The sequence below is a fragment of the Carassius auratus genome, chromosome 17, assembly GCF_003368295.1.
Source record: "Carassius auratus strain Wakin chromosome 17, ASM336829v1, whole genome shotgun sequence".
In the NCBI taxonomy this organism is placed as follows: Eukaryota; Metazoa; Chordata; class Actinopteri; order Cypriniformes; family Cyprinidae; genus Carassius; species Carassius auratus.
This window is the reverse complement of record NC_039259.1, coordinates 19,260,544-19,285,357: the sequence shown is the minus strand read 5'-3', so window position 1 is coordinate 19,285,357 and position 24,814 is coordinate 19,260,544. Positions and strand designations below refer to the sequence as shown.

The 24,814-nt window shown below is 37.9% G+C and overlaps 1 protein-coding gene across 1 annotated transcript in view; it reads right to left on the bottom strand.

Annotated features, from left to right (window-relative positions):
- Positions 1-10,111: 10,111 nt before the first annotated feature.
- The window catches only part of LOC113117535 (serine-rich coiled-coil domain-containing protein 2-like), a 33,152-nt gene continuing 18,449 nt past the window's right edge, over positions 10,112-24,814 (bottom strand). Inside the window, exons 7-11 of the mRNA XM_026286276.1 lie at positions 24,324-24,492; positions 24,082-24,147; positions 23,364-23,462; positions 22,127-22,237; positions 10,112-13,706 (exon numbers count right to left, since the gene is read on the bottom strand). Coding sequence (XP_026142061.1) covers positions 13,077-13,706; positions 22,127-22,237; positions 23,364-23,462; positions 24,082-24,147; positions 24,324-24,492 — 1,075 coding nt within the window. The 3' untranslated portion in view covers positions 10,112-13,076. The remainder of the gene's footprint in view (positions 13,707-22,126; positions 22,238-23,363; positions 23,463-24,081; positions 24,148-24,323; positions 24,493-24,814) is intronic.

Below are 24,814 nucleotides of genomic sequence, written 5' to 3'. Positions count from 1 at the left end.
AGAACTGCAATTGTGAGCTGTGACCATGCTCTGTCTTTCCTTTCTTCTGAAACTTTCCTTCTTTAAATTTTTCTTCCTTCAATTCATTCTATCATTTTTGTTCATCCATCCTTCTATCCTCTCTTACTTCTTGTGTTTCATTCCTTTCTCATCTTTTTCCCTTTCTTTTCTTTCATTCCTTCTTTCATGCTTCCTTTCTTCCATTCTCTTTCATGTAATGAATCAAATAATTTTTTGTTCTAAATTTCTGAAATCATGCAGGGCGGACTGAACTATACGTTGAAAGAATCCAATACGGCCAGTTTATCAAAGTGGAAAATGCCCCTTAAATATGTCATTTTGTATACAATGTGCAAAAAACATACTATGTAGTCATAATGTGATCTGAACTATGAGAAAAGTAACAAAAATAAGGTAAATACAGTATATAGCAATCTAGAGGATCCTAAACTGTCCACAAACTTAAATCTAATAGAAAAAATCTAAAAGATCTAATAAACTGATAGAGAAGTGTTTATTCAGCATCTACTGTTAATTTAACTGCCATCATTTCACTTGCAGTATGATTGTTTCGATATAACAAGACTGAGCCATGAAAGGTTTCCTCTTTAATGTCAGTTCCTGATCTCTTTTTAAAATATGGCCACCACAGCAGCATACAGTCACACCATTGAGGCCACATCTACTGCACAGGGCTGTGCGCTGTCAGCCTGTCTGCTCTGGGGGCCATCTGGATTTAGTGACGGACCCCATCTCCCATAAAAACCCATTACAATAGGCAGGAGCAGCCGCATGCAGAGTGAGATATCGATTAGTCATGTCTTAGAGTGGGGTATATGGAAGCGTATCTGCAGCTGTCTGCTTTCACTCAGTGATGCCCAAAATGAGACTCTGTCATAGTGGTTTCAGTCAACATCTGGGCCTTGTTGGGTCCTGGGGGCAGGAGGAAGTGGATGTTTCTCCATCACAGCACATGGCTAAGGGGCTCTGACACATAAATGGGTGACAGGGTTTGGTCTCACTGGCGAGTTTGCAGTCTCTCACGGGTTCGGGGTGTGTTAAATGGTCAGAGAGGAAAGGAGCTCAGCGGTTGGTTATATTTGGTGTTTTTCAGAAGACTGAATCACTTCACAGGGAGCCTGCGCAGCTGTGCTGTCTGTCTCTCTCTGGCTCATAGAGTTCAGCCATGAGTAAGGAGACAGATATACGTGGAAACAGCTGGAAGCACTGTCATATTCTAAGGCTAGCTGCTGAATTCCCCGAGTTCTCTGCGTCAGCAACATGAAATATATATCTGACAAGAACAGAAAGAGAGAGTTTCCAGCTGTTATGGTCATTTGGTATTTCAGACAGACAGATACATATACATTTATTCATTTAAAGCAGATAATTTGATCAAAAAGCGACTTACAAATGAGGAATACAATGAGTGAATCATCATTATCACAGATAGACAGACAGACAGACAGACAGAAAGACAGACAGACAGACAGACAGACAGACAGACAGACAGACAGACAGACAGATAGATAGATAGATAGATAGATGATAGATAGATAGATAGATAGATAGATAGATAGATAGATAGATAGATAGATAGATAGATAGATAGATAGATAGATAGATAGATTTAGGTCAATAATAGCTATGAATTATCCAGACTAGAAACCTTTTGAAATGGTAAAAATATGCATATCACAACCCCTGTGAGAGGAAGGAAATCTACTGTATGTCTTTAATAGAGCCACAGTCACTGGCCTAAATACTGGCAATTCATCAAAGCCATACAGCTATACATTTCAGCTGTTAACTCTCTTATCAACACGCTACTGAGATAAACAAATTTCACTTTTGTGATTTGGCTTACAAACAGCACAGTTTTTATACAGTAAAAGTTCCATATATAGAGAGAGAGAGAGAGTACAGTACCGCTGAAAATCATCTGCAACACTGAATCAACATATCTTACGATTCACAATGAAAAGTATACGTTACAATTATTGGACTATAGACTCAAGTGCAACAGACCGTAAACAGAGATTGACCAGTTTTGAAACACAAGCCAAATGTTTAAGAGGAACCTGATTACTGGCTTACTGGCACTGATTATACAAAATCCTATAATCTGATCAAATTAGCAAGCAAATCTACAATCCGTAAAGGACTGATTTTATATATAATCACACTTGATGGATTTTTTTCCATTTTAAGCCACTTGTCTTAGCTTTGAATGCTAATGGATGATTCTCTACAGGTGCTAGATAATTGAAACCATCAAAGCAGTCTTGAAACCTCAGGTCTCATTTAAAAAAAGAATCTTTTATAAAAAATAAAATAAAAAAATGAACATAAAATGCAAAAGTTTTGTCTATAGGGGCTTTTGCCACAGGCTTTGTAATCTGCCCTTGGCAAGTGCAGGGAAGCTGTGATTAAACAAAACCTCACTATGCACTTCTGAAACTGAAAGAACAAGTCCTAAAGTGTGGAAACTAATTATAAGCAAAGAATAGTTAAACGATAGTAAACTGTAGGAAAGAGCTCCTGAGGACAGAACAAACATTTAAGAGGAAGGGACTCAAACTGATCTTCTAACAACAGATGAAAATGGACCGTATTCATACCCTTACAGATCTACAAAATGTTATGTAATTCTAAAACAGGAGAATTAAGAGAAAAGATCCCCCAAAATTACAGTCCAGTCATTATTTTACTCACCTGCTTTATGGCATGTCTTTGTTTTTGTTTTTTTCTAGGACACAAAAGGAAAAATTCAGGAAAACCAGACTGTTCACTCCACTCCTTGGATGGACACTGAGGCATTAAAACTTTAAAAATAAATGCATAAGCATATAAAAATGCTACACGTGACACATGTGAATTTTTAATTAATAATTCAGACTTCTTTGTGAACTGAGTCAACCAATTCATTGAAAAGTTCCTCACACAGCTACAGTATCACGTGATTTCAGATGACTTGCAATGCAGCAAAATACTGTACACTCCAAAAAGACAAATTTTGCGATACTTTAGTGGTGCTTTGGCATGTTTTTGAAAGTCCCAGTACCCTTCATTGACTTGTTCTGCAGAAGGGAGAAAAAGCCATAATGGTTTGGAAGGACATTAAGGTCAGTAAATGATGACAGAACGTTCAGTTTTGAGTAAACTAGCCCATTAAACAAATCAGTAATTCTCTTGCTTACCTCTACTCTCTGGTACAACATCGACATATCTAACATAATCAAACGCACCATATCTGAAATAAATAAATGCTGTATATACAGTGTTTAATGTTTGCACTCAGAAAGTTTTTAAACTGGCAAAGTGCTGCACAGAGACCTCTTCAAATATTTACACCATTGCATATCCCCAGAGGTTTCCAGCAACAGTGATTTTAAATAAATAACCAACTACCACACATATTTACACACCATGCATCCACCAATTTAATAAAATCTCTTCAGTTGAAACTAATTTCAGACGGTTTTCTGCAGACTAAAACAGCCCATATTTCATTCACAGTAAAATGAGTCACCCTGCTCCTATATAGTTAAAAACTGCAAATGTAACTGTAGAGATTTTGATTAACTATGGTTGATTCGACTCGTGTCCCTCTCTGTGCTCCATTTCAGATTTTTATACCAGGTCGCTCCTCAAATGATCTGTGACTCACTGACTGTCAAGTAGAAGACAAAAGATTTAATTTCAAGTAAACTTCACATAAACTCCAGGATGAGCGGTTTGGTTGATGTTTTTTATGTATTTTTTATTTTTTATTTCATCATCCTGTTCCATTCCCTTTCACATTTCTGTTGTTATATTTAACATGGAGGACATGACTGAATATTGGAAATTGTTTTCAGGGGTTGTTAAGAAACATGGGTGTCAAATTTGATTAAAACGACTATTTCACTCTATAACATTTTCTTCACTTGCTTGGTTACTGAATGAAACCAATTCAGGTCTGTCGAGGTAGTAGATTATACCTGTGGCTTTCTGATTTCATTTTTCCTTTAATTGATTTTGCCTACAGCAGAATTCGTCCCTCAGCAAACTGCCGGAGGGAGACTGTCTGTCTCTTAAAGTGACAGAGCCCTCAAACGCAGGCAAGCACGCATAAACTTCATCTGTGCAGCCAATAATCTCATTCCAGCTAGAATAATAAGATTACCCTCTGTTTCTTCTTAATAACCATGAGTTTCAGTGATGAATGGTAAATTAAGGCTCGCATAACCTTTGTGTATGTTATTATAGTGTCACTGATTCAGATATATCTGTTCTCAAATTCATTTACATTAAGTCATTTAGCTGACACTTTTATCCAAAGCGACGAACAAAGCCTTTATCCATTTGTTACGGATGTGCAGTTGTGCTTGTACTATTTCAACCCTGACTGTGTTTCTGCAGGTCATTTTAAATCCAACCGATGCCTAGAGCAATATAAATATTACACAATATTTTTTTTTCGAAAGGAAAACTTGAGCAGAGCGACTGAATGCTTATCTGATTGGACAAGCTGTGCATGAATAATTTTGTACCGTGTGATTTTTTTTATCCAAAAGGTTTAGAACAACACCCTCATCAGACTAAATAATTAATTTTGGTACTCTTATTGGATATTACGCATCCCACCTATTGTAAAAGCTTGTAACATGAATAAATCACTACCAAACAAGTCTTCTGTACATGAGAAAAGTGTAACAGACGATCATCAATTATTGTTATTCATTCAAAATTTTGATTTGAGCTAAGAACCACTAAAATATTCATTCAGCAGTTACTGGTGGACAAAAGCACATTAATATTTAATCTAGAGATCAGTTTTTATTAGCTGGTTCTGCTTTGCCTAAATTTGGTTTCTAAATGTCTCTTGAAGTTCTAAAAATTTACACTGCAGTTGCCCCTCCTTGCAAGTAATTCGGTATTTCATGTAGTCTGGGTCATATTTTATTTCACTTGATAAAATATTAAAATAACTTTAATCATTCATTTTTTATAATGCATCATTTTTAGTCTTTAGTAAGCCTATTTATTTTGCCTTCCTGACTATGCATGATTACTTGGTTAGAAATAATTGTCATATTATTATTCACATTTGCATATTTGTGTTTTTCCTTGTGTCCCATTTTTTGAAAGCGACCCACCCGTTGAGAACTATTGTTCTAGAATTCATCATTCGTGAACTCCTAAAGACAGTGAATTCATAATGAATGAAAGCACTCCAGCTGCATGTACGACATACTTCAGACATCAAGTGCTCTGATCTGTCTAGAGTTGCACAGGTTACTAATCCACAAAACAAAGGCATCTGGCAAACTGCCATTCTGTAAGAAATGCACGCAGCCTGAGTTTATTTTTTACAGCATGGCAGTTCACTTGAGCACTGAATAGGTACAGCAGGTTTAGAGGTGGGTCCTCAGAGACAGATCTGGAACAAACTAGTGGTTAAAGCTCAAGACTGGTAAACAGAAGACTGCAGGTATGATCACTACAGTTTTTCACCCGTATACTGCACTTGGAAAAACAACCATTTTATAAATAGGATCACTCAATCTCAAAGATGAAAATATCAAAGATCCTAGAAAATACTGTATATAGTGCTTTTTATGTACCATAGTAGCGAGTTTGTCCTCTTTCACACATTCTGCATCTGCTACAGTGCAGTGTAACTGTGACAGCAGGCTTGTGCTTTGTTTTCACACTGACAAAATTAGAGCTGCATCTCTAAACAGAAAATAAAGGGATTTCTAGGTTGCATATAATTTAATAATAGCCATGAATTATAAGATGGCTATCAAGAGTCTGCCATTCAGAATTATTATAAACATTAGGAGTGGGGATAACATTAACATCCAAATGGTTATTAATTCATACAGAACTGAACCCAAATCCCAAATTGTATCTGAACTGCTTAAATAATCTGCATAGTGTTGCTGTATGAGGAACTTCAAGACCTACAGACATGTTTTCGAGCAATGGGTGATCAGCTCACTCCATTATCGTGTCCTCACAAAACCCTAAACAGCAAAATATTGTGTAAATAGCTTAATTTCAACATGGTTTCGGCTCTGATGCAAAGGGGGAAAAAAGCTGAAATACTTATTGTGGGATGCAGTGCACACTGCCCACAAGACCTGTTAAAAGGAGACTGAAATGGAAAATGTTTGAAACAGGTCTTCACAATGTTTAGCACAACTGTTCATGTTGACCTCCTTGTGAGTGTTTGCAGGACAGCAAAACCTCCTTCACCGGGCACTGAATGCAGAGCTGTAAGTGCTGTCTGACCTCTAGGCAGCCTGTATGATGGGTTTAAGTGCTCACTTCAGTGGCTGCGTGGTGATGAAGAGCAGAGGTTCAAGTGCGGCCTGTCTGGGTGCTTGATACAATTCTAGCATTCCTCTTCACTAAGACAGGACAGCCTATTCAAGCAAGCCGATACACACATATATATATATATATATATAAAAAAATTACATTAGTATTAGATGAGCATATGGACTGCATTGTGAAGCTTGTGGCTCAGACCTAGCCTTGCTTGGGAAATTATCTTAAAAAGAAAAAGAGAGACGGAGAGAGCGAGAGAGAGAGAGGAAGAGGAAGAGGACAGTGTTCCTTTTTCTTTTTTTCTTCTCCATTTTTCAAACCTTCCTTTCTGTAGAGTTGTATTACTGGGAAATGGAAAGACTGCCAGCGCCTTTGTTTTTGACTGAAATAAACAAATGAACAACAGCAAAACAAACACACTCTGGAGGTCCGGATAATCACAGACAACAATTATGTAATTAATTTCTTTCACACTGCATTCTCCAATCTCTCTTCCCTCATTCTTTGTCTCTTTCTTTCTCACACACACACACCTAATTTATCCAGTCAAGAGACCATTAGACGCACTCAGCATTGACTGCAGTAGTACCCATCTACTGTCTTGACCTCTAGATTACAGATCGAAAACATGATTGGTGGGGCAGATGTGGTCAGAAGATCAACACTTTGGTTCGCAAGGCTCCAGATAAGTCATCCATTCAATTCCTTCTCTGTGCAACAATAGCAATCAGTGTCCTGGTTGGAGTTAACCATCCTCAACTTAACTTCAAAGCCAAATACACTTCATACGCTTCTACCGGCTGACCGAGCAGCCCAGTCTCACCTGAACAGGCCGCGCTGACACTTCCCAGTAGATCAAAAGAAAAGAAAAAAGAAAAATTATTGAAAAAGTTAGCGGAAAAAGTCAAAAAGAAAAAATAAGTTCAAGTATAAAAATAAAAGCCTATAACTTTCCAAGTAGGGGATGCAGAGAGTCAGTTCCTTGCAGAAAACATATTCAGGTTGTACATCAAAACCACTTGCATTTAGCCATACACCGCTGCAGGGAATTGGAGGATGCAGCATCTTCAGTTCAGTGCACTGAGAAACGAGAATGACACTTTGGCAGCAGCGTGTCGGCCCTGGATCTCTGCCCTTCAGCGAATCTTCACAATCATCAACACCTTGAGAGAGGACACAGGCTGACAGCAACAACACATCTGATAAAAGATAAGCGCAGATTTGATGTATTAAACCAGAGAAACATGCAATATATGCAGAGCCATCCATCTATAGTATCTACAAATCAATCTATCATATTGATACTGTCTATCCATCAACTACTACTGTATCTACTGTAATTCAGGAGGAGTGGTCGATCCATAATATCCATCTATCTATAGTATTTATTCATTAATATGTCACATCCATCCATCTATAGTATCTGTCCATCAATCGAAACAATGCAGTTGTATTTTGAAATATTTTAAAGAATCTAGGGCTGTAACTAATGATTATTTTGGTAGTCAAGTAATCTACTGATTATTTTGACAACTGAGTAATCTGATATTAAAAACAGGCTTTAGTGTGACTATTTATATATAAAATATGCTGCTTGCTGCTGGAAGAGGTGCTAGTGAGGCCAGCAGGGGGTCCTCACCCTGTGGTCTGTGTGGATGCTAGCGCCCCAGTGTAGTGATGGGGACACTATACTGTCAACAAGCACCGTCCTTCAGATGAGGCGTTAAACCGAGGTCCTGACTCTCTGTGGTCATTAAAAATCCCAGGATGTCTTTCGAAAAGATTAGAGGTGTGACCTCGGCATCATAGCCTCCTAGCAATCCCCACATCTGCTGATTGGCTTCATCACTCTGTCTCCTCTCCACCAGTAAGCTGGTGTGTGGTGGGCGTTCTGGCGCACTATGGCTGCCGTCGCATCATCCAGGTGGATGCTGCACACTGGTGGTGGATGAGGAGATACCCCCTGACTATGTAAAGCGCTTTGAGTGCCTAGAAAAGCGCTATATAAATTTAAGGAATTATTATTATTAATTATAAGGTTGAGGCAATAATAACTGGTTCAAATAAACTATCAAAACCGAGTTATTATATGGTTTTATTGAACAACACTGATAAAATAGGGCTACATAATGTAATATGGCTACACAAAATATGAACATAACCAACATGAAGGGATACATGTACAGTAGTTCACCCAAAAATGAAAATGTGATGTTTATCTGCTTACCCCCAGGGCATCCAAGATGTATAGGTGACTTAGTTTCTTCTAACACAAACACTAGATTTTTAGCTCAAATTGTGGCAGTCTATCACTCTCATAATGTAATTGGATGAGAATCATGGCTAAAACATAAAAAAAATTAAACCCTGCGGCTGGTGACGATAAATCGATGTGTAAAGACACAAAAAGATCAGTCTGTGCAAGAAACTGAACAGTACTTATATAATTCTTTACCTCTGATTCATGCAATGTCCAAACTGTTAAAACTCTCCTGAGCGCGTTCTCAAGCAGATGCGTGAGGAGGCTTCTTCTACTTGCTTGCTTTATGGCAGATCGCACAAATGGATAACTGACAATCTACAATCTCAATTAGGAGTGTCAATGGTCCACTTGAGAGATAGTTGGTGGTGATTTACTGAAGTCTGCAATCTGCCATAAAGCACGAAGAAGAAGCAGCTTCCTCACGCCCTGCTTGAGAACGCACTCAGGAGACTTCTAACAGTTTGGACATTGCATGAATCAGAGGTAAAAAAAACGATATAAATACTGTTCAGTTTCTTCCACAGACCGATCGTTTTGTGTCTTTTCACATCGCTGTATCGTCACAAGCTGCAAGGTTAAAAAAAAAAAATGTTTTATTGTATGTTTTAGCCGTGATTCCCATCCACTTACATTATGAGTGATAATTGAGTGAAAATATTTGGCCACATGCAAACTCATAATGAATGTAGGTCTGTAATTTGTGTGAAAATATTTTTGAAGAATTGAAGGATGACTTGTCATAATATTGTGAGTGCTAGTTGCACTAACCTGAGTATTTCCCTTTTGAAGTGTTTTAAAAAGGAAAGTGAAACGGTACATTATTGGCTTAGGCCTGTAACTGACTGATTATTGTGTTTATATATATGAGTAATAAGCCTGTGGAAATACTTAATGTTATATTACTGTTGGAAATGTTGAATTCTAGTTGAGTTTGTATAGTTATATACTATTTGTATAGTTAAATATTTTGCTAGTGCTAGTGCCAACAGGCATTAAAGAATGTCAAAGTAGGACTTACATTGTGGCCTTGTTTTTCATAATTTTTGCAAGTGTTAGATCTTGGTTTACATTTCGACTTTGCTTTGTGATCTAGGCTTGAAAAGGTTGGCAACCCCTGACCTGTAGTGTCTATCAATCAATCTATTGTATCCACCCAGTACCTCTCCATTAATCTCATATCTACAGACTGTTTTCAGTGGCTTGCCAGTAATTGCACCATCAACCTGGAAAAATGATTGAATTTCTGTTTACCCATCTAATGTTGGAAAAACAATGCTTGAAACTTTTCTTCAGAAAATGCTGAAGTTTAGCTCTCATTTTTCTTTATATTGTCAAGGCTGTTTATACAAACAGTGTTTTGGCAGACTCTGACAATATTAGACAAATCTTTCACAGTATGTGGACTGGGAAATACTGTGAACAGGATGGCATAAAGCAGCCCTGAATGTAATGTATAAGGATCTGCAGAGGAATACTGCAGTGTAAAATATATCTAGGTAGAGCTGCAGCAATCCACACAAAATAATGTGATATTTCTTCACTTTATTAAAGTCTCACACCTTCCAGTGGACCAGGGCACACAGGGACAGAACATCAGAACAAGACAAACAGCCAAATAATAGTTGCACACAATAAATTGACAGCAAATCAAACGGATCAGGTCAAAAATGCCAGTCTCTCCAGAGTGGAGGCTGAAACGGGTCATTTAAAGTGCTTGAATACATTTCTCTGTTAGTAAACATCTCTTCTGTCCATACAAACAGGTTGGCAACTGTTGTTTTCATGAAGCTATAATGGAGCAATGGTAGCATTCTGACAATGCCGCATACTCTCGGGTCACAACAGGTGAAAAATATTGCAAGACATGAACTATATGGAAGGAAAAAAATGGGAGTTTTTTTTTTTTTTTAAAGAGTTCATGGCAAGTGCTTATTGTTCCAGATATCTTCATGCTATCAAAGAATCGACCAGGTGAAAAGAATCCAGAGGAAGGCATACACACATGGGCAGCAAGTCATAAACATATTTTACACAACATCACAAATTCTTTGTATGGGTGCATTTATTTTAGCAATTTGGATATCTAATACCTAGTATTATGGTGCAGGCAACCAGGTTTGATCAGGGTTTTTTTTTTTTTTTTTTTTTTTTACTGCAGCTCCTCAATGGTGATTTGTTTAAGGAAATAGCATCTTTCAGTTTGCAGATATTCCTGAAACAATGCAGTTTTTGCATCTCAGTTTATCCAAAAATGAAAATGTTTTTACAAACCTGTAACTCTTTCTTTTTTTTCAGTGGAACACAAGGATGATTTTTAAAGAAACCTTCTTTTGTGTTCCACAGAAGAAAGCAGTTATACTTAGGAACGACATAAGGGACTTTTGAGTGAGCCATCCCTTTAATTCTACAATTTTTTTTCGGTCTCTCCTCATTTGTTTGGAGGCAAATGAAAGAGAAGATGCTCCTATCTGTAAACAGACACCTCATTGACACGAACGATTCACCTCTGACCACAGCAGAAAGGATCAATGTACTTCTGTGACTTTGCATTAGCAAGAAGACAATGTATTAAGTGGGACCTCTCCTCCCGAACACGTATAGTGACAAAGAAAGAGAGAAATAAAAACAAAGTGCCTTCAGAGAATTACAAAACAAGCCCTCCATTGATTTTCTGCTTAGTATAACCACAGAGCTGGGTGAGAGAGAAACAAACACACAAATATCCTTCTTCTATTGATTTACTTTAGTTGGTTTTAGACATGGCTGCCCATCGCTGCTTAGGGTGCGTCTAGAACTATGTGCCCCATGTGAGAGCATGCTTCAATACCCAATGCCCCACGTATGGTGGGAAAATGGAGGTAAATCACTTTTGCTTTAGAATAAACATCCACATTGAAGGTTAAGGGTATATATACTGATACGTATATACACTCTGATACATATATTGCACATACTGTAAACACACAAAAGGTGGGTTCTTGCATATTTAAAAATCATAGTATGGACAAGTCCATGTGCTTCCATGCAGTGGATCTTCTTGTATATTTGTGTATTACTGTGAGCATTATGTATGAAGGCATGCCAAAAGCGCAAAAACTTGACAATCTTATCAACCTTCTGAGACACATTTATGTAATCTGACCTTCCCTAAGGAAACCAAACCGAAAACCATCTTCCTTGGAAAACACCTACTGTGGACAAAAGCATCCTTATCAAATCAATCTAACTTTACAACAAAGTAAAGTGTTTTTTTTTAAAGTATCATTGCTTGCAGAGCCAAAAATAAGTTAGTGCAACATCAAGACAAAAATCTTTTTCACAAATTAAAAAAATGTACATTTAAAAGTTCCACTGCAAGAGTATTTCTGCCTCAAAATTTCCTGCAGTACTGGAACAGACTGAATGGCTTTATCAAGGCATTTTAACTGTAAACATCTTTATAATGTATAAATAATTTAAAAGTCTTGTAACAATTTAGTATGGAACTAATGGGGGGTGAAACAATCTTTTAGCATGCCATAATCCATAATCAAGAAAAAGGACCTTGTTAATACATGAGGCATAAGCTTAATTAAAATGAAAATCTGCTGATTATGACTGAAGCCAAGGTGAAAATAAAGGAAGCACTGACAGCGGCGTGTGCGCCCTCCTGCCAAAACACTGTGTCTACAGGTCAAGGAGACTTTGTTGCTCTGAAAAACAGGACATAGGAATGAGAACGCTGAAACTGATATTTTAGCTTGCACTGTTTTCTTCATGTTTATGCGGTGAATTCAGACAAGGAGGTGAAATGATGCATAAAGTAATACACAAACAGATCAAATCACATCAGACTGAGAAGTTTTCCTGTGGAAACTGGAGAGGAGACTTGGGTCACATGACTCTCTCTCTTTAAGACAATATCCGTGAGGCTGCGTAGACAATAATATGCGTTTTCGCAGTTAAACCTCAGGAGGTTGGTGATGTAAACGTCAGATTCACCCACTAAATGAGTTGGCGCCCTGAGGGCTCACCGCTTGAGGAAATAGCCACAAACTGAGGGTCTTGAATAATCTCCACAGGAAGTCTATGGCACAGCACTCACGTCTTTGACGTTTGTTGTGTATCAGTAAAAAAAACTTCTTTAGTGCTTTCCAGTTCTCATTTTCTCTACTTTTGCCTTCTCATTCAGACTGAATCTCAATCTTTCGTTCAGTTTATCAGTCCATTAAAAGCTCAGTTTTTATGGATGATGTAATTGTGAATGGTAAAAGTTTCTTAGTGGTTAAGGATTATGATCAATGACTTTTAGTTCGAAGTGATAGAGTGGTTTTGTGGGACAGATGTCCTGATTGTGACTACTTTTTGTTGCATAGTTAGATGAGATAGCTTAGCTGCTTTGTTTAGCTTGAAACGTTGTCTAGCCACTAACACCACCATCTAGTGCAAGCCGCATGTGTGATCATGCGTTCAGAGAGGTAGCCTTATCAGTGTCTATGGCTGCAGCTAACGCTCAGTGAGTCTTTGGCTTTGCAAGTCGTGTGGAGACACCGAGCGGTACCGAAGCATTGCGTTGTGGGTCAGCCTCACTCCTGACTACTGCTGGCCAAGATTGGGATAGCCGGCCGCGAGTAATGACGTGGTTCCCTGCACTGAAGCATGGCAAACCTCTGGACGGAGGTGGAGGAAGATTGGGTTTTGGGTTTGGACCACTACCGCCTCCTATAGACAGAGCAGGGAGTTTTACCCGTCTGTGTAGACGTGGAGGCTGCAGGACGCGCGGGCTGAAGGAGGACGAGGGGTGAGGGGTTTGCAGGAGTTTGCTTTGATGGCTTTCAGGGGTCAATCTCACAATCTGTTCTCCTGCCTCTGGTGAGTCATTCTCATTGTTGTCTTGTATGTGAAGGTGGGTGCTAAGCAACCGGCTCAGCTCCTCTGGGTCAGGCAAAGATTTCAACTCCACGTGAGGGTCTTTATCAGGAGGAAGAATTGGATCTGTGCAGGGGGCTGGAGGACAGGACGTAAAAGGCCATTCCTCTTCGGTGCAGGCATCATTGTGGCCCCCGATTTGGACTGTTCTTGCTAGTTTTCCCTGGAGGAGGGGCTCTTTGGGGATGCGACTGATGGGCTGAAGTATTTGAGGCTGCAGAAGACAAAACAGAACATTATTTCTCTGGATGGAGATCTGCGATCAGGGGCTACAATCCCATAGTAAGTGTATGGGACTGATATCTGTGTGACTCTCAAATTGTCCCATTCATAGAACACCTTATAAGAGCCTAGAAAAGGAATTTAACTGACAGTAACTGTACACAGCAATGGGTAGTCAAATTTAGTCTTAAAATTTGGCTGTGAGTCTAAGAAATTAAATCGTCACTTTAAATAATGTAAATAATTGATTAATTATAATGTGATTAAACGATTACAGAGTGTGGTTATCTCCTTCAAAATCAAACCAGTTGCTTGTGCTTGAACCAGGGTTTCGCACAGTTCGGAAATTAATTGAGAAGGCTTTTTTAAATTCCAATTCATTCCCCGAATTTAAAATGAGATGGTGAAAGAATGATTAGATGATGAAAGATTGAAAAAGGATGAATTTCAGTTTCATAAAAGTAGAATTAAATCAAATTGAAATCAAAAATTCATTTAACAGTCATTTTGGTCACACTTTAGTTTGGGGACCAATTCTTACTATTAACTAACAAATAACGATGGCTTCTGCCTCAATAACCACTAAATTTTCTGCTTAGTAATAGTCAGTAGTTATTAGATTTTGGACATGGGGTAGGCCTTAAGGGACCTAAAATATGGTCATGCAGACCAAGGCATTAATATGAGCTTCATAATTAATAATAAAGAGCTAATATGCTAGTAAAATTCATGCTAATAAGCAACTAAGTGAGAATTGGTCCCTAAACTAAAGTGTTATCATAGAGATGTCACAGATGTTACCAGGGTGCACAAAAAACCCACTTAATTTCCCAGAGTGCACTTCTTTTTTTAAATTCCTTTTAAGAGTTCAACACTACACACAAACTTGGTTCTGGAAGTTTTTTTTTTTTTTTTTTTTTCACAGCAATAATTCTGCTGTTAAACACAGTATTTAAAAAACAAGTTTAAATAGAGGCTGATGGATTCTACAAAAGCATAAATCATCCATTAACAACCAAAGCAGCTCCGTTTTAAAAGGTTTATCATTAAAAAGTTAGTGTTAAAAATACATTTTTACTTGCGGAACCAGTTGCACTCATAATTCAGTAAATTTCTACATTTGTAATTTAAATTCAGCTTCCTGTGAGGTGTGGCCAATTTAATTCACACGTATAAACTGAAATTCTTTCATTAAAAGCAGATTCTTTCATTCTGAACTTTGCACAAGTCTGTTTTTTAGCATTGTAAAACAGCACTGGCAACTGTTTTCTTCCGCTCTGTGAACATCGCCAGGATGTGTTGAGATGCGTGTGGTCAGCAGGCTGTTGAGCTACGAACAAAATGTTACTGTAATAGAATGGTTTTGGGTGGATGAACACGTACTCAGGTTTCAGTAAAGACAGCTGCACCATGACAGAGGCACAAGTCCTTGTTTCCTTGACTCTCTTTGTCTCTCATGGGCTGCTAAAGAGCACTACTGTCCTGCAACCACAGCACCCCCTACTGGCTAACTCTGGTTTCATACAGCCTGCCACGTTTCTATTCAGATGGAGACTATTTGTAAGGTGTGTATTATCTCCAGATACCATCACAAAACAATTTTATCAATTGCCGACCACACAGGGCTGAGAAAAAAGCCAGAATGAGAGAGACGTGAAGCTTTAGGATTTAAAAATCCACTAGAGAGCGCATAAAACAATAGCTGAAAAACAGCGTAGGTACAAGGGAGTAAAAGCATGAGCGAGAGTGTGTGCACAAGAGAGCTGTCAGCGAATATAGCAGCATGAGGTGTACAGACGGTCACAGCCTCTACGTGACGTCACAAAGTCTCTGGGGTGGAAAGACTCGTACAGACACTTGAAGATATCATCCATAATGCATTCGTTTCTGGCCATCACTGTCTCTCAGTGAGAAATGACAAGTCTCAGAGACTGTAACCTTTTTTAAACTCTGTGAGGACTTAAAGTCCCATTTACATGGATTATAACTCAAAATGCAGATTTAAAATTTAATTTACATGGCTTTTTTTTTTTTTTTTTTGCATAAACATGAAACCTCTCAGTGGTTGACCTCAAGTCCCTTTGGTCATTCCAAATCACAGTCAATGTGAATGAGGCTTAAAAAATGAGAACACATGTGAAGTGCACCTCCTCTGTGTTAGAGAAAGAATTACACAACTTTGACTGATAACTCCTGTACTCTTCAATAAATGCAATCAGAATCCGTAAATGAATGAAGTGATTAAAACAGATATTAATGAGCTGTTTAAACCTAGAAATGATTTTCCTCATTCAATTAATTTGATTACCTTGCTTTATTGATGAAACCCCCAATTCCAGAGCATGACATTCCCATAAAAATATGAACTATATTACTTGGCAGATAAACTGTTTATACAGTAGTATGCAAAATATTTATTGAAGAGTGTTGTACTGTTATCATCTTAGCTTGCTGTTCTAACACCGTTCCGGCACTTTCATAAAAGCAATAAGACACTCAAGGACACTTTTACAGTGATTTACTATGGCTATGCTCTTAAGCATAATGCAAAGATGAGTACCCAAAACAAACTTAACTGTGGTAAAGTTACTGTAATGAACAGCCCTACAGCCTTATTGCTTTTAGAAAATGACAGCAAGCGCATTATGATAAATGACAACAAAGTTCAATAAACAATTTGCACACGATAAACAATTCTTGTGCCAAGAAACATAGTTCATTATACTGACTCTAGGCAGTTTTGGGGTTGCTGAGCAACATAGCAACTTTAATACAGAATTCATGACAGGTGTGTTTATATCGGCTTCAAACAAGGCTCATCTAATTAGGATTTAGAGTTGAAAATATCGGTTTCATAACACAATATTCACATCATAAAAACAGAGGAATCATGCGGCACCAAACAACAACCACAAGACAGTAAAATGAAAAACAACGACGTCAAACAGCTTTCATGCTGCTCTGCCACTGTGGACTGATTCCAAACCTAAACCTTTTAATGGAGTTTCTGTACGAGTACCTAAAGTATCTGACATGTTTCCACAAGAATGAGGGCCAGGTTATTGATTGATTCTTTATAGAGGAGGGCTCAATATTAAGGATGGCTGAGCAGACCAATGCAGAGTTGTCACTATACTTCTATTAACGGATTAGATATGTTGTGTTCTGATGGCTTTGTGTGATTTATCGAACAGTTTTCAATTCTGCTGATAAATACTCCTGAAAGGAAAAGTGGCTATAACACAACTAGGGATGAGGATGTGCCAAAATTGTAACAATCACTTGTAGATTGCTTACAAGACAATCTTATTAAAAAATGCTTTGCACTTTGTGGCATTATTTTAGAACCGTATAGAAAATAATGTGAATTCATAGCTTTTACATAGTTACATAAATTCCAGAAGAGATTCCAAAAATTCCAAGAAAACTCTACTAACTGAAATGAAAAACATTTTTGTGGTGGGGTCCATGAAAATCTGACGTTCTGGCCTGTTTTGGCCTATAGAAAAAAAAAAGCATCCAGATTTTAAAAAAAGAGCAGGGAGAATTAACTGCCTCCAAAATGTTTCACAAGATAACTTCATATCACGATTGCTGGATATTACAACAGAAAGAGCTGTAATAAAGTCTGGGTTTAATTCAGTCATTCATCTTACTGTAAGATTTGGCTGATGAAATGTGGCCATTTTGATAATAGAAGAGTTTTTAATATCCTGGGTCTGTAGAAGTGGAGGTTATAATGTGAATCCCAAAGGAGTTATCGGATCATTTTATTTTAATTGTCCTCTAAAACGGTTCAACATCTCCCTGTGCAATCACAGGGACAAGGACAATTGCACTATGGGCTAATTCTTTGCTTGTGTGTACATTTGTGATGTTTAAACCCTGGTTCACCTGTAAAGTCTCTGGAAGCAGACTGAGAGAAGCAGTGGGTCTCTCAGTAAACACTGTAGCTCCGTCAGAGCAAAGACAGATCTGACACAACCACAGCAATCACAGCCCACGGAGGAAGAGATAAACAGAACAATTTGGATTTATGATTAGGATAGTTGTTTTGGGTAAAAGAGTCAGGAAAAAAAAGTCTCATGCCACCTGTATTATTTTTCGTATGTAAATGGTGGGGGGGGGGTTAATCCATGCTTCTAAAATAAAAAATCAGACTCAAAGCATGCATCGTTCATTCATGTCATGTGACCATGCAAAGGGTGAAGTTTTTAGTGGAGGTTACTGTACCACGCTGTGTCGCGGAAGTAATGTACAAGATGCTCCACCCCTGTCCCGGGGTATTATGGGATAGGCAGAGGGGGAGAAACAACACAAAGCACAAGTTCATCCAATCAGGAAATTGGAAGAGGAAAGAGAAAGGGAAAAGAGGAAAACATGAAGAAAACAAAATACAAGAAAGGAAGATGAACTGACATCTGCTCTATCTAAACTAAACATTGCAAAACATACCTTCTCTCAGATGATCACAGCTCTATTCTTGCTAAACTAAATTACTGGTGTCCTCACTTATTTTTAATAATATAAACCTGAATCCTCCACTAAAAAAGGTTTTATAAAGCATACTAAGGACAGTACAAATGAATAATTTCCTGTGTGCAGAGTTACACTATCTGCAATTTACTGCAAATTGAACCTTGCTGAAATTTACTGCAAATTGAAATTGTGCTAGAAATATTGATATAATGAGTTCTAACTTCATTAATATGAGCTTAAAATTCTGGAAAGAAGTCATTTATTTTAAAGTATTAATTGCTTCAACCCATGCCAACTTCAAGCTCACTTAATAGAATGAATTTGAGACAGGGCTACCTGTTTTTCCATTATTAACTATACTCAGAAAAATTTTCATGACATTTAATTTTGCCAAAGCAAATGCAAAAATGTAACCGCAGAAACAAAAATTCCCTTCCTCTACAGTGAATCCTGTTACTATCTTATCTCACAATCTACTACAGCTGCATGTGTTCATGCTGGTTCAGACAACAAATGCTGGCTCTTCGACTGACCGCACTGGTGCACAGCAATGTGCATCCAAATTCCCTGCACAAACACACCTGAAGACAGGGCATAGCACGGCCGTCCACACAAACACACAGATGGTGTGATCCAACCAGTGCAGTGGCCCACCTAGACCTGAACAAAGATGCTATAAAACTGCCCAGCGGGGATCTGCTGGGGATCTTCATTGGTCTCACATCACATCTCCTCTTCCTCATCTCTCATTTAACCAATATCCTACTTAAACAGCCCTGACTCACTGCCTCATGTTACTATATTGTGCATATATTCATAAACCTATATGGAGACAGCTTTTGAAAGAGAAGGGAAGGAGACAGAGTGGGTAGTGGAAAAAAGCCGAACATTTTGCCAAAGGAATGGGGTCAGAGGACAGGGGTTAATGACTCACTTTGTCGGCGTTGAGGCATGCTGGCACGAGGTGCAGTCTGGTACTGGCACTGCCAGGGAGAGAGAAGAGGAGTGGGTACAGCCTGCAACACACAGAAAAGCCGTGAACACACACACACACAAACGACACCCACACAGCTGCGGAAAGAGACAAACCCCAGTGAATCTAGACAAAACACACAGAGAGAACCGGCACACGTTTCTTCTGAGAAAACAAACTACTCTAGATGTCTGAACATTAGACTAAAACATCAGTGAAAAAACCAGGCTTTAATGCAAGCATGTACACTACATGCAAGCAATATTCCTATCTTACACACAAATCTCACAGATAACATTTCCTTTTGCGTGTAAACTACACACGCACTGGGGAAATTTCTGAGATCAGAAATATGTTCTTTTACCTCAAATATTATGACATGCTCAACCATAATGTTCGTAAACACACAAACCATATCATGAAAAATTGATTGCATACCATTTAGAAGCACCTTTGGGAAAATGTTGAGCGTTAAAGGCAAAACAAATTATTTTTAGGCACAAACCTGATGCCCAGAAAGTGAGCATGGCTTTGAGTCTCTCAAGTCTTTTCATTATGAACAGAAAACTAGACTTGTTTATCTTTACAAATTTATGTTCGTCCAAGTATACATGACATAAATTGCATAACTGACTAAATGAAGGATCTTTTGAAGCAAGTGCACAAGCCCAGTGTCAACAGTAATTGATGTACTGTATACAATATCATTCAAAAGTTTGGGGTCAGTAAGTTGTTTATTTTTATTCATTTTCTTTATGTTATTTTATTTTATTTGTTTTAATGTGTTTTATGTGTATTATTGATTGATTGATTTTTTTGGGAAATCAATTAACACTTCTTTCAGAAGGGATGCATCCCATTTCTCAAAAGTGACAGCAAAGGCATCAAAAATGGAACAAAAGATTTATATTTTAAATAACTGCTGCTTTGTTTTACTTCTCATCAAGAAAACCTGAAACATTTTTAGCAGTTTCCACAAAAATATTAAGCAGCACAAATATTTTCAACATTGATAAAAAAAAAAGAAATATTTTACTTGATCAGCAAGAATATCAGATTTCTGAAGGATCATGTGACACTGGAGTAACGGCTGCTGAAAAAACAGCTTTGCCATCACAGGAATGTTTTTACTGTATTTTTTAATCAAATAAATGCAGCCTTTTCAAGCAGGTTTCTTACTGTTTAAGGGGGTTGTTCCTGGCCAGAATAAGCTGTAAGTGGACCAGTCAAAATACTGCCTCAGCAAGACTCACTTAATGCTTAAACGAACAAGAGGCAGCATTGCAGAGTACGCACTCAATGTACTATAGACATTATTAGTATGCAATACGCAGATTTCTCTAATAATGGCAGTTTGTAGACAAGAACGATATGTACAGCTGTTTTACAAGACACAACTGGGGTAAACAAAAGATGCTATGATATCTGGTACATAATTCATTTACACAACTAGGACGTTTTCCAGAATCAACATTCTGTACTGGAACGAGTCCAATCAACCCAGTCTTCCCCTGCTAATTTAAGGCATTCGTTTAGCATTAGGGAAAGAGTGAGGTCTATAAATCGCTTGAAAGGATTGTTGCTCCAAGGACAAAGGAAGTCTATCCAGGAACATGACACACTCATAGTAAGTAGAACAAATATTTGAGTGTTTGAGTTATGATAAAGCCAGCAACCACAGATTAAACATTAGTTTAGTATGTTAACATTTCCTTGGATTGTTTGCAGTTCTGTGACAATTATAATAACTGATCATTGATATCTTGCTTTATAATGAACTCATGCAAAGGTTAATTTTTAACATCCCATCGAAAAACCTGTGGCAGTTCACCAAAATAAATTTAAATTTCCTCATATTTCAATAAAATATCTTAATTTACCCTTCTTAGATGAATGAGTCACATGTTTGTGGAACAACATGAGGGGGAGTAAATGAAGAAAGGTTTATCAGAATGTCAGAGCTACAATGTTCCATTTAATGAAAGTGAATGGGTACCAAGCACCGTTAAGCACCCAAAAGAATCACCATGAAGCATAAGTGTAATCAAGTTTTTAATAACAATATAACACCATAGTGCGAGAAACGGGCTAAAATTTCAATTCTGACGGAAGATCTTGCTTGACAGCCTTATTCACTCTCATTATATGGAAAAGAGCAGCAGGACATTCTTCTAAACATCTTCATTTATGTCCCACAGAAAAAAGTTGGTTAAAAGTCACATACCGTAGGTGGGGAAATCATACAGGCAAAGAAAATGAATCTTGCACACTAACGTGTGCAAAATGAACAAGTCCTGTTATCCCCAATCCCCTATAACAGTTTATTTCTCTTCCTCATTTCCACTTCCAAATTCTCATCCATCGCTTGTTACTTCCCTCATCTCTCCTGACTCCAGTCTTTCGCCGTGTACCATTAGCTTTACTGATTGTGTGCCGGTCCTCTATAAGAACACATCCAATGGTGAACATCTCAGGCTGGGGCTCTGAAAGCTAAACCACCGGAGTAGATGCAGCATGGCTTCAGTTAAATAGGAGATGACACTCATTCTGCACTCTGTAGTAGATGCCCGTTTTCCCCTAGCAGCTGCAAATTGGCCAAATCTGCACCTCGGCAAACTCGCCTCGGCTCAGGGCGTCCCGAGAGAGCATCGGGCTATTTCACCATGAAAAACGAACGCGAGGGAGGAAAGGACAGAGGAGAGGAAAAGAACAGAAGGAATGTGATGCCTGATTTGTCAGCCCTGACAACACATTTGCTTCCGCTCCTAGTAAACAACTAGCCACCTACAAAGCCTAGAGAAGTTTAGGGGGGAAACAGGAAATAAAACCGAGGCAGACAGCTCAACCAAGGACACACACAGATACACTCTATACTGACATTTTGGGAGAGTTTTGGGTGCCTTGATGATGCGATCATGTTGACATGCACGTTGCTAGCCAGAGAGAGAGAAATGACTCACAGCGGGGTGATGATGGGGCGGTCGCCACACCGTCTGAGTGGATTTATCATGATGAGTTCTTCTCTCACCTTTGACCCCTGACTTCTGCTGATGACACGGACATCTCACTGGCTGAAAGAAGAATCCGTAATGATTAGATTTGTATACGTTAATGAGTGGTTTGAAGATCTCAACCATTCAAAACTTGCACCCAAAAATAATAATTTGCATTATTGTTTTATGACTATACAGAATCTCTATACAGAATATTTGTTAGCTAATATTTTAATTGTTCAGATATGACAATATTAAGAGCGGAGTCTAATTATTGTTTTATTTTTGACAGACATGACAAACTACAAAACTACAATGAATACAATGCATTATGAATATGAATACAATTAATAATTATTATTATTATTATAAGATTAATCAATTATTCATTAAGGATTCCTAATGTAGAACATTACAGATTACCAAAATTAGATTACCATTTATCATTGTTTTATTTTTGACACCCAACATAAAATCACCAAACTATTAAAAAAAACTATTCCTTATGAATTATTATTAATAAATGATAAATTGTTTAATATATTATTATTTATATTTTGGTATATTTTTTATATTTATGCAGAGTAGTTTTGCAATCTAAATTGTCTTAGAACCTATAAACATTTTTAAAACCATTTAATAAAAAAAAAATTAAAATTAAACTCTGAAATCAGATTCCTAGTAAGAGCACCTCTCCTTAACAAGCCACACAGTTTGAGATATCATTCATGGCATAGGTGAAGTGAGGGAGAGTTTAAATTCCCTAACCAATGTATAAATATTACGGATGCTTGCCTTGAGCAACACTAATAACATACTCTTGTTCTTGTGTAAAGAAATCTCAGTTGCTTTCATCTTTGCTTTGCAATCAGCATAATGCAAAAGAGGTGAGCAAGTTTACTAGCGCTAATGATATAATTGCTCACTGATGGTGACAGTAATTGGGATTAAAGGGTAAAGTGCATGCGTTTTTATGGCTTGGAACGGTGAAGTTAATGAACAATATGAGATGTGGGTTTGTTCTGAGAACATCTCGTCCTGATTTCATCTCACTCAAGCAGACATGGAGTTAGCATGACTTCAGCATCTTCCAGCAGACACTGCAGGCTCTGATTAGCCACTCATGTATTATGTATTTTCAAATCAATAAAAAATGGTCAAAATGAGTGCGAGTGTGAATGTGTCAGGAATGGCGATGGCTCACAGATTGTTGATGCTGTTGATGAGTGAGCCGTGTGATGATTTGATCTTTATTTTTCAGCTCTTCCCTGAGATGTGCCACCTCCTTCATCAGCTCCTCCATCTGACACGCAAATACAAAAACAAATAATGAAATCAAACACAAAAATATGAAACTGTCATACACATAAACAACAAGTGTACAGAATGGAAACAAAACATGCAGCTGTTGGCGTCAGTTTTTAAGCCAAAATGGAAGACTAATTCACCATGGGTTCCCTCTGGAATTACTAATGGCTTTTTAGAATAACAGTTTGCAATTTATGAGTATAATAAGGTCTGTGGTAAACATTACTTGAGATATATGAATGTTTCGTTCTACTTCATAAATTACACAACTCAGATGTGAATTCTGGAACTGTGGTGTGCTTTAAAAACACAAGCTGCTACATTAGGACTCTCCTGCACTTATAGTTGTAGCCTTTATGTAGTAACTTGCTGACAATGTGCATTTTAACAGCTTCAAAATTCATGTTTAAAGATATGAATTGATGATGTAGAACAAACTGGGAAAGTCTCTTAAAAGTATGCATTTAGCATTTGAAAACCACTTTTATAAAAACACATCAGAAGTTCCTAAGGGAGCCGTGGCTTGACAATGCTAATGCTCTTAATGTGCTAATGTTTTAGGACAACAAGCTTAACAGCTCTATTCAGGTGGGTGTTTATGAGACGTTACAGACCTGCTGGGCTCTGCTGTCATCTTCGCTGGAATCCAAACTCTCTGGAGAAATCTCGCCATCATCCATCTATATAAAATGACAATTTATTTAGGAGATGAAACGCTCATGTTTACAGCTTCTCAGGTTCTTTTATTCTTTCTCGCTCTTTATTCTCCCACTACACACATGCTAAAAGCTGCTCAGAGGGTAACAGCTGGGTTTGCATATGAAAAGTGCAAACATGACTCTTCCAGCATTCCCACCTGCAGCATACTCTTGAGTTTGAGCAGCTGGGACTTGACAGACGAGCAGTCTTCAGCCAGGTGCTTGAGAGTGAGTTCATCTAGCGCCACCGTGTGACTGTCATGCTGGACTGCGGGATGGAGGGGCCGAGGTCCTGCACGACAGGGATCGTAATGAAACCCGACCAGTCTAAAAAAAAAAAAAAAAGAGAGAGATCGAGAAAGAGTTTATAGAAAAATATACAAGAAAAAGAAACAAAAATCTGAATTAAAGGAGTTTCAATCAAGTGACGGAAACAAACTGCAACTGTCAAAAGTCTTATTATTTCTAAATCACCAGAAGACATTATTCCTGTATATATCTGGCATTGAAAGTACCCTAATTAAGGTGTTAACAATGTCTCTCATAACGTCATTCTGACTTATGTTGCATCACTTTAGCTGTTTAACAGTTTGTGTTTCTATATGTCCCAATCCACAGAGACATTCAAAAGTTTGGGGTATTCACATAT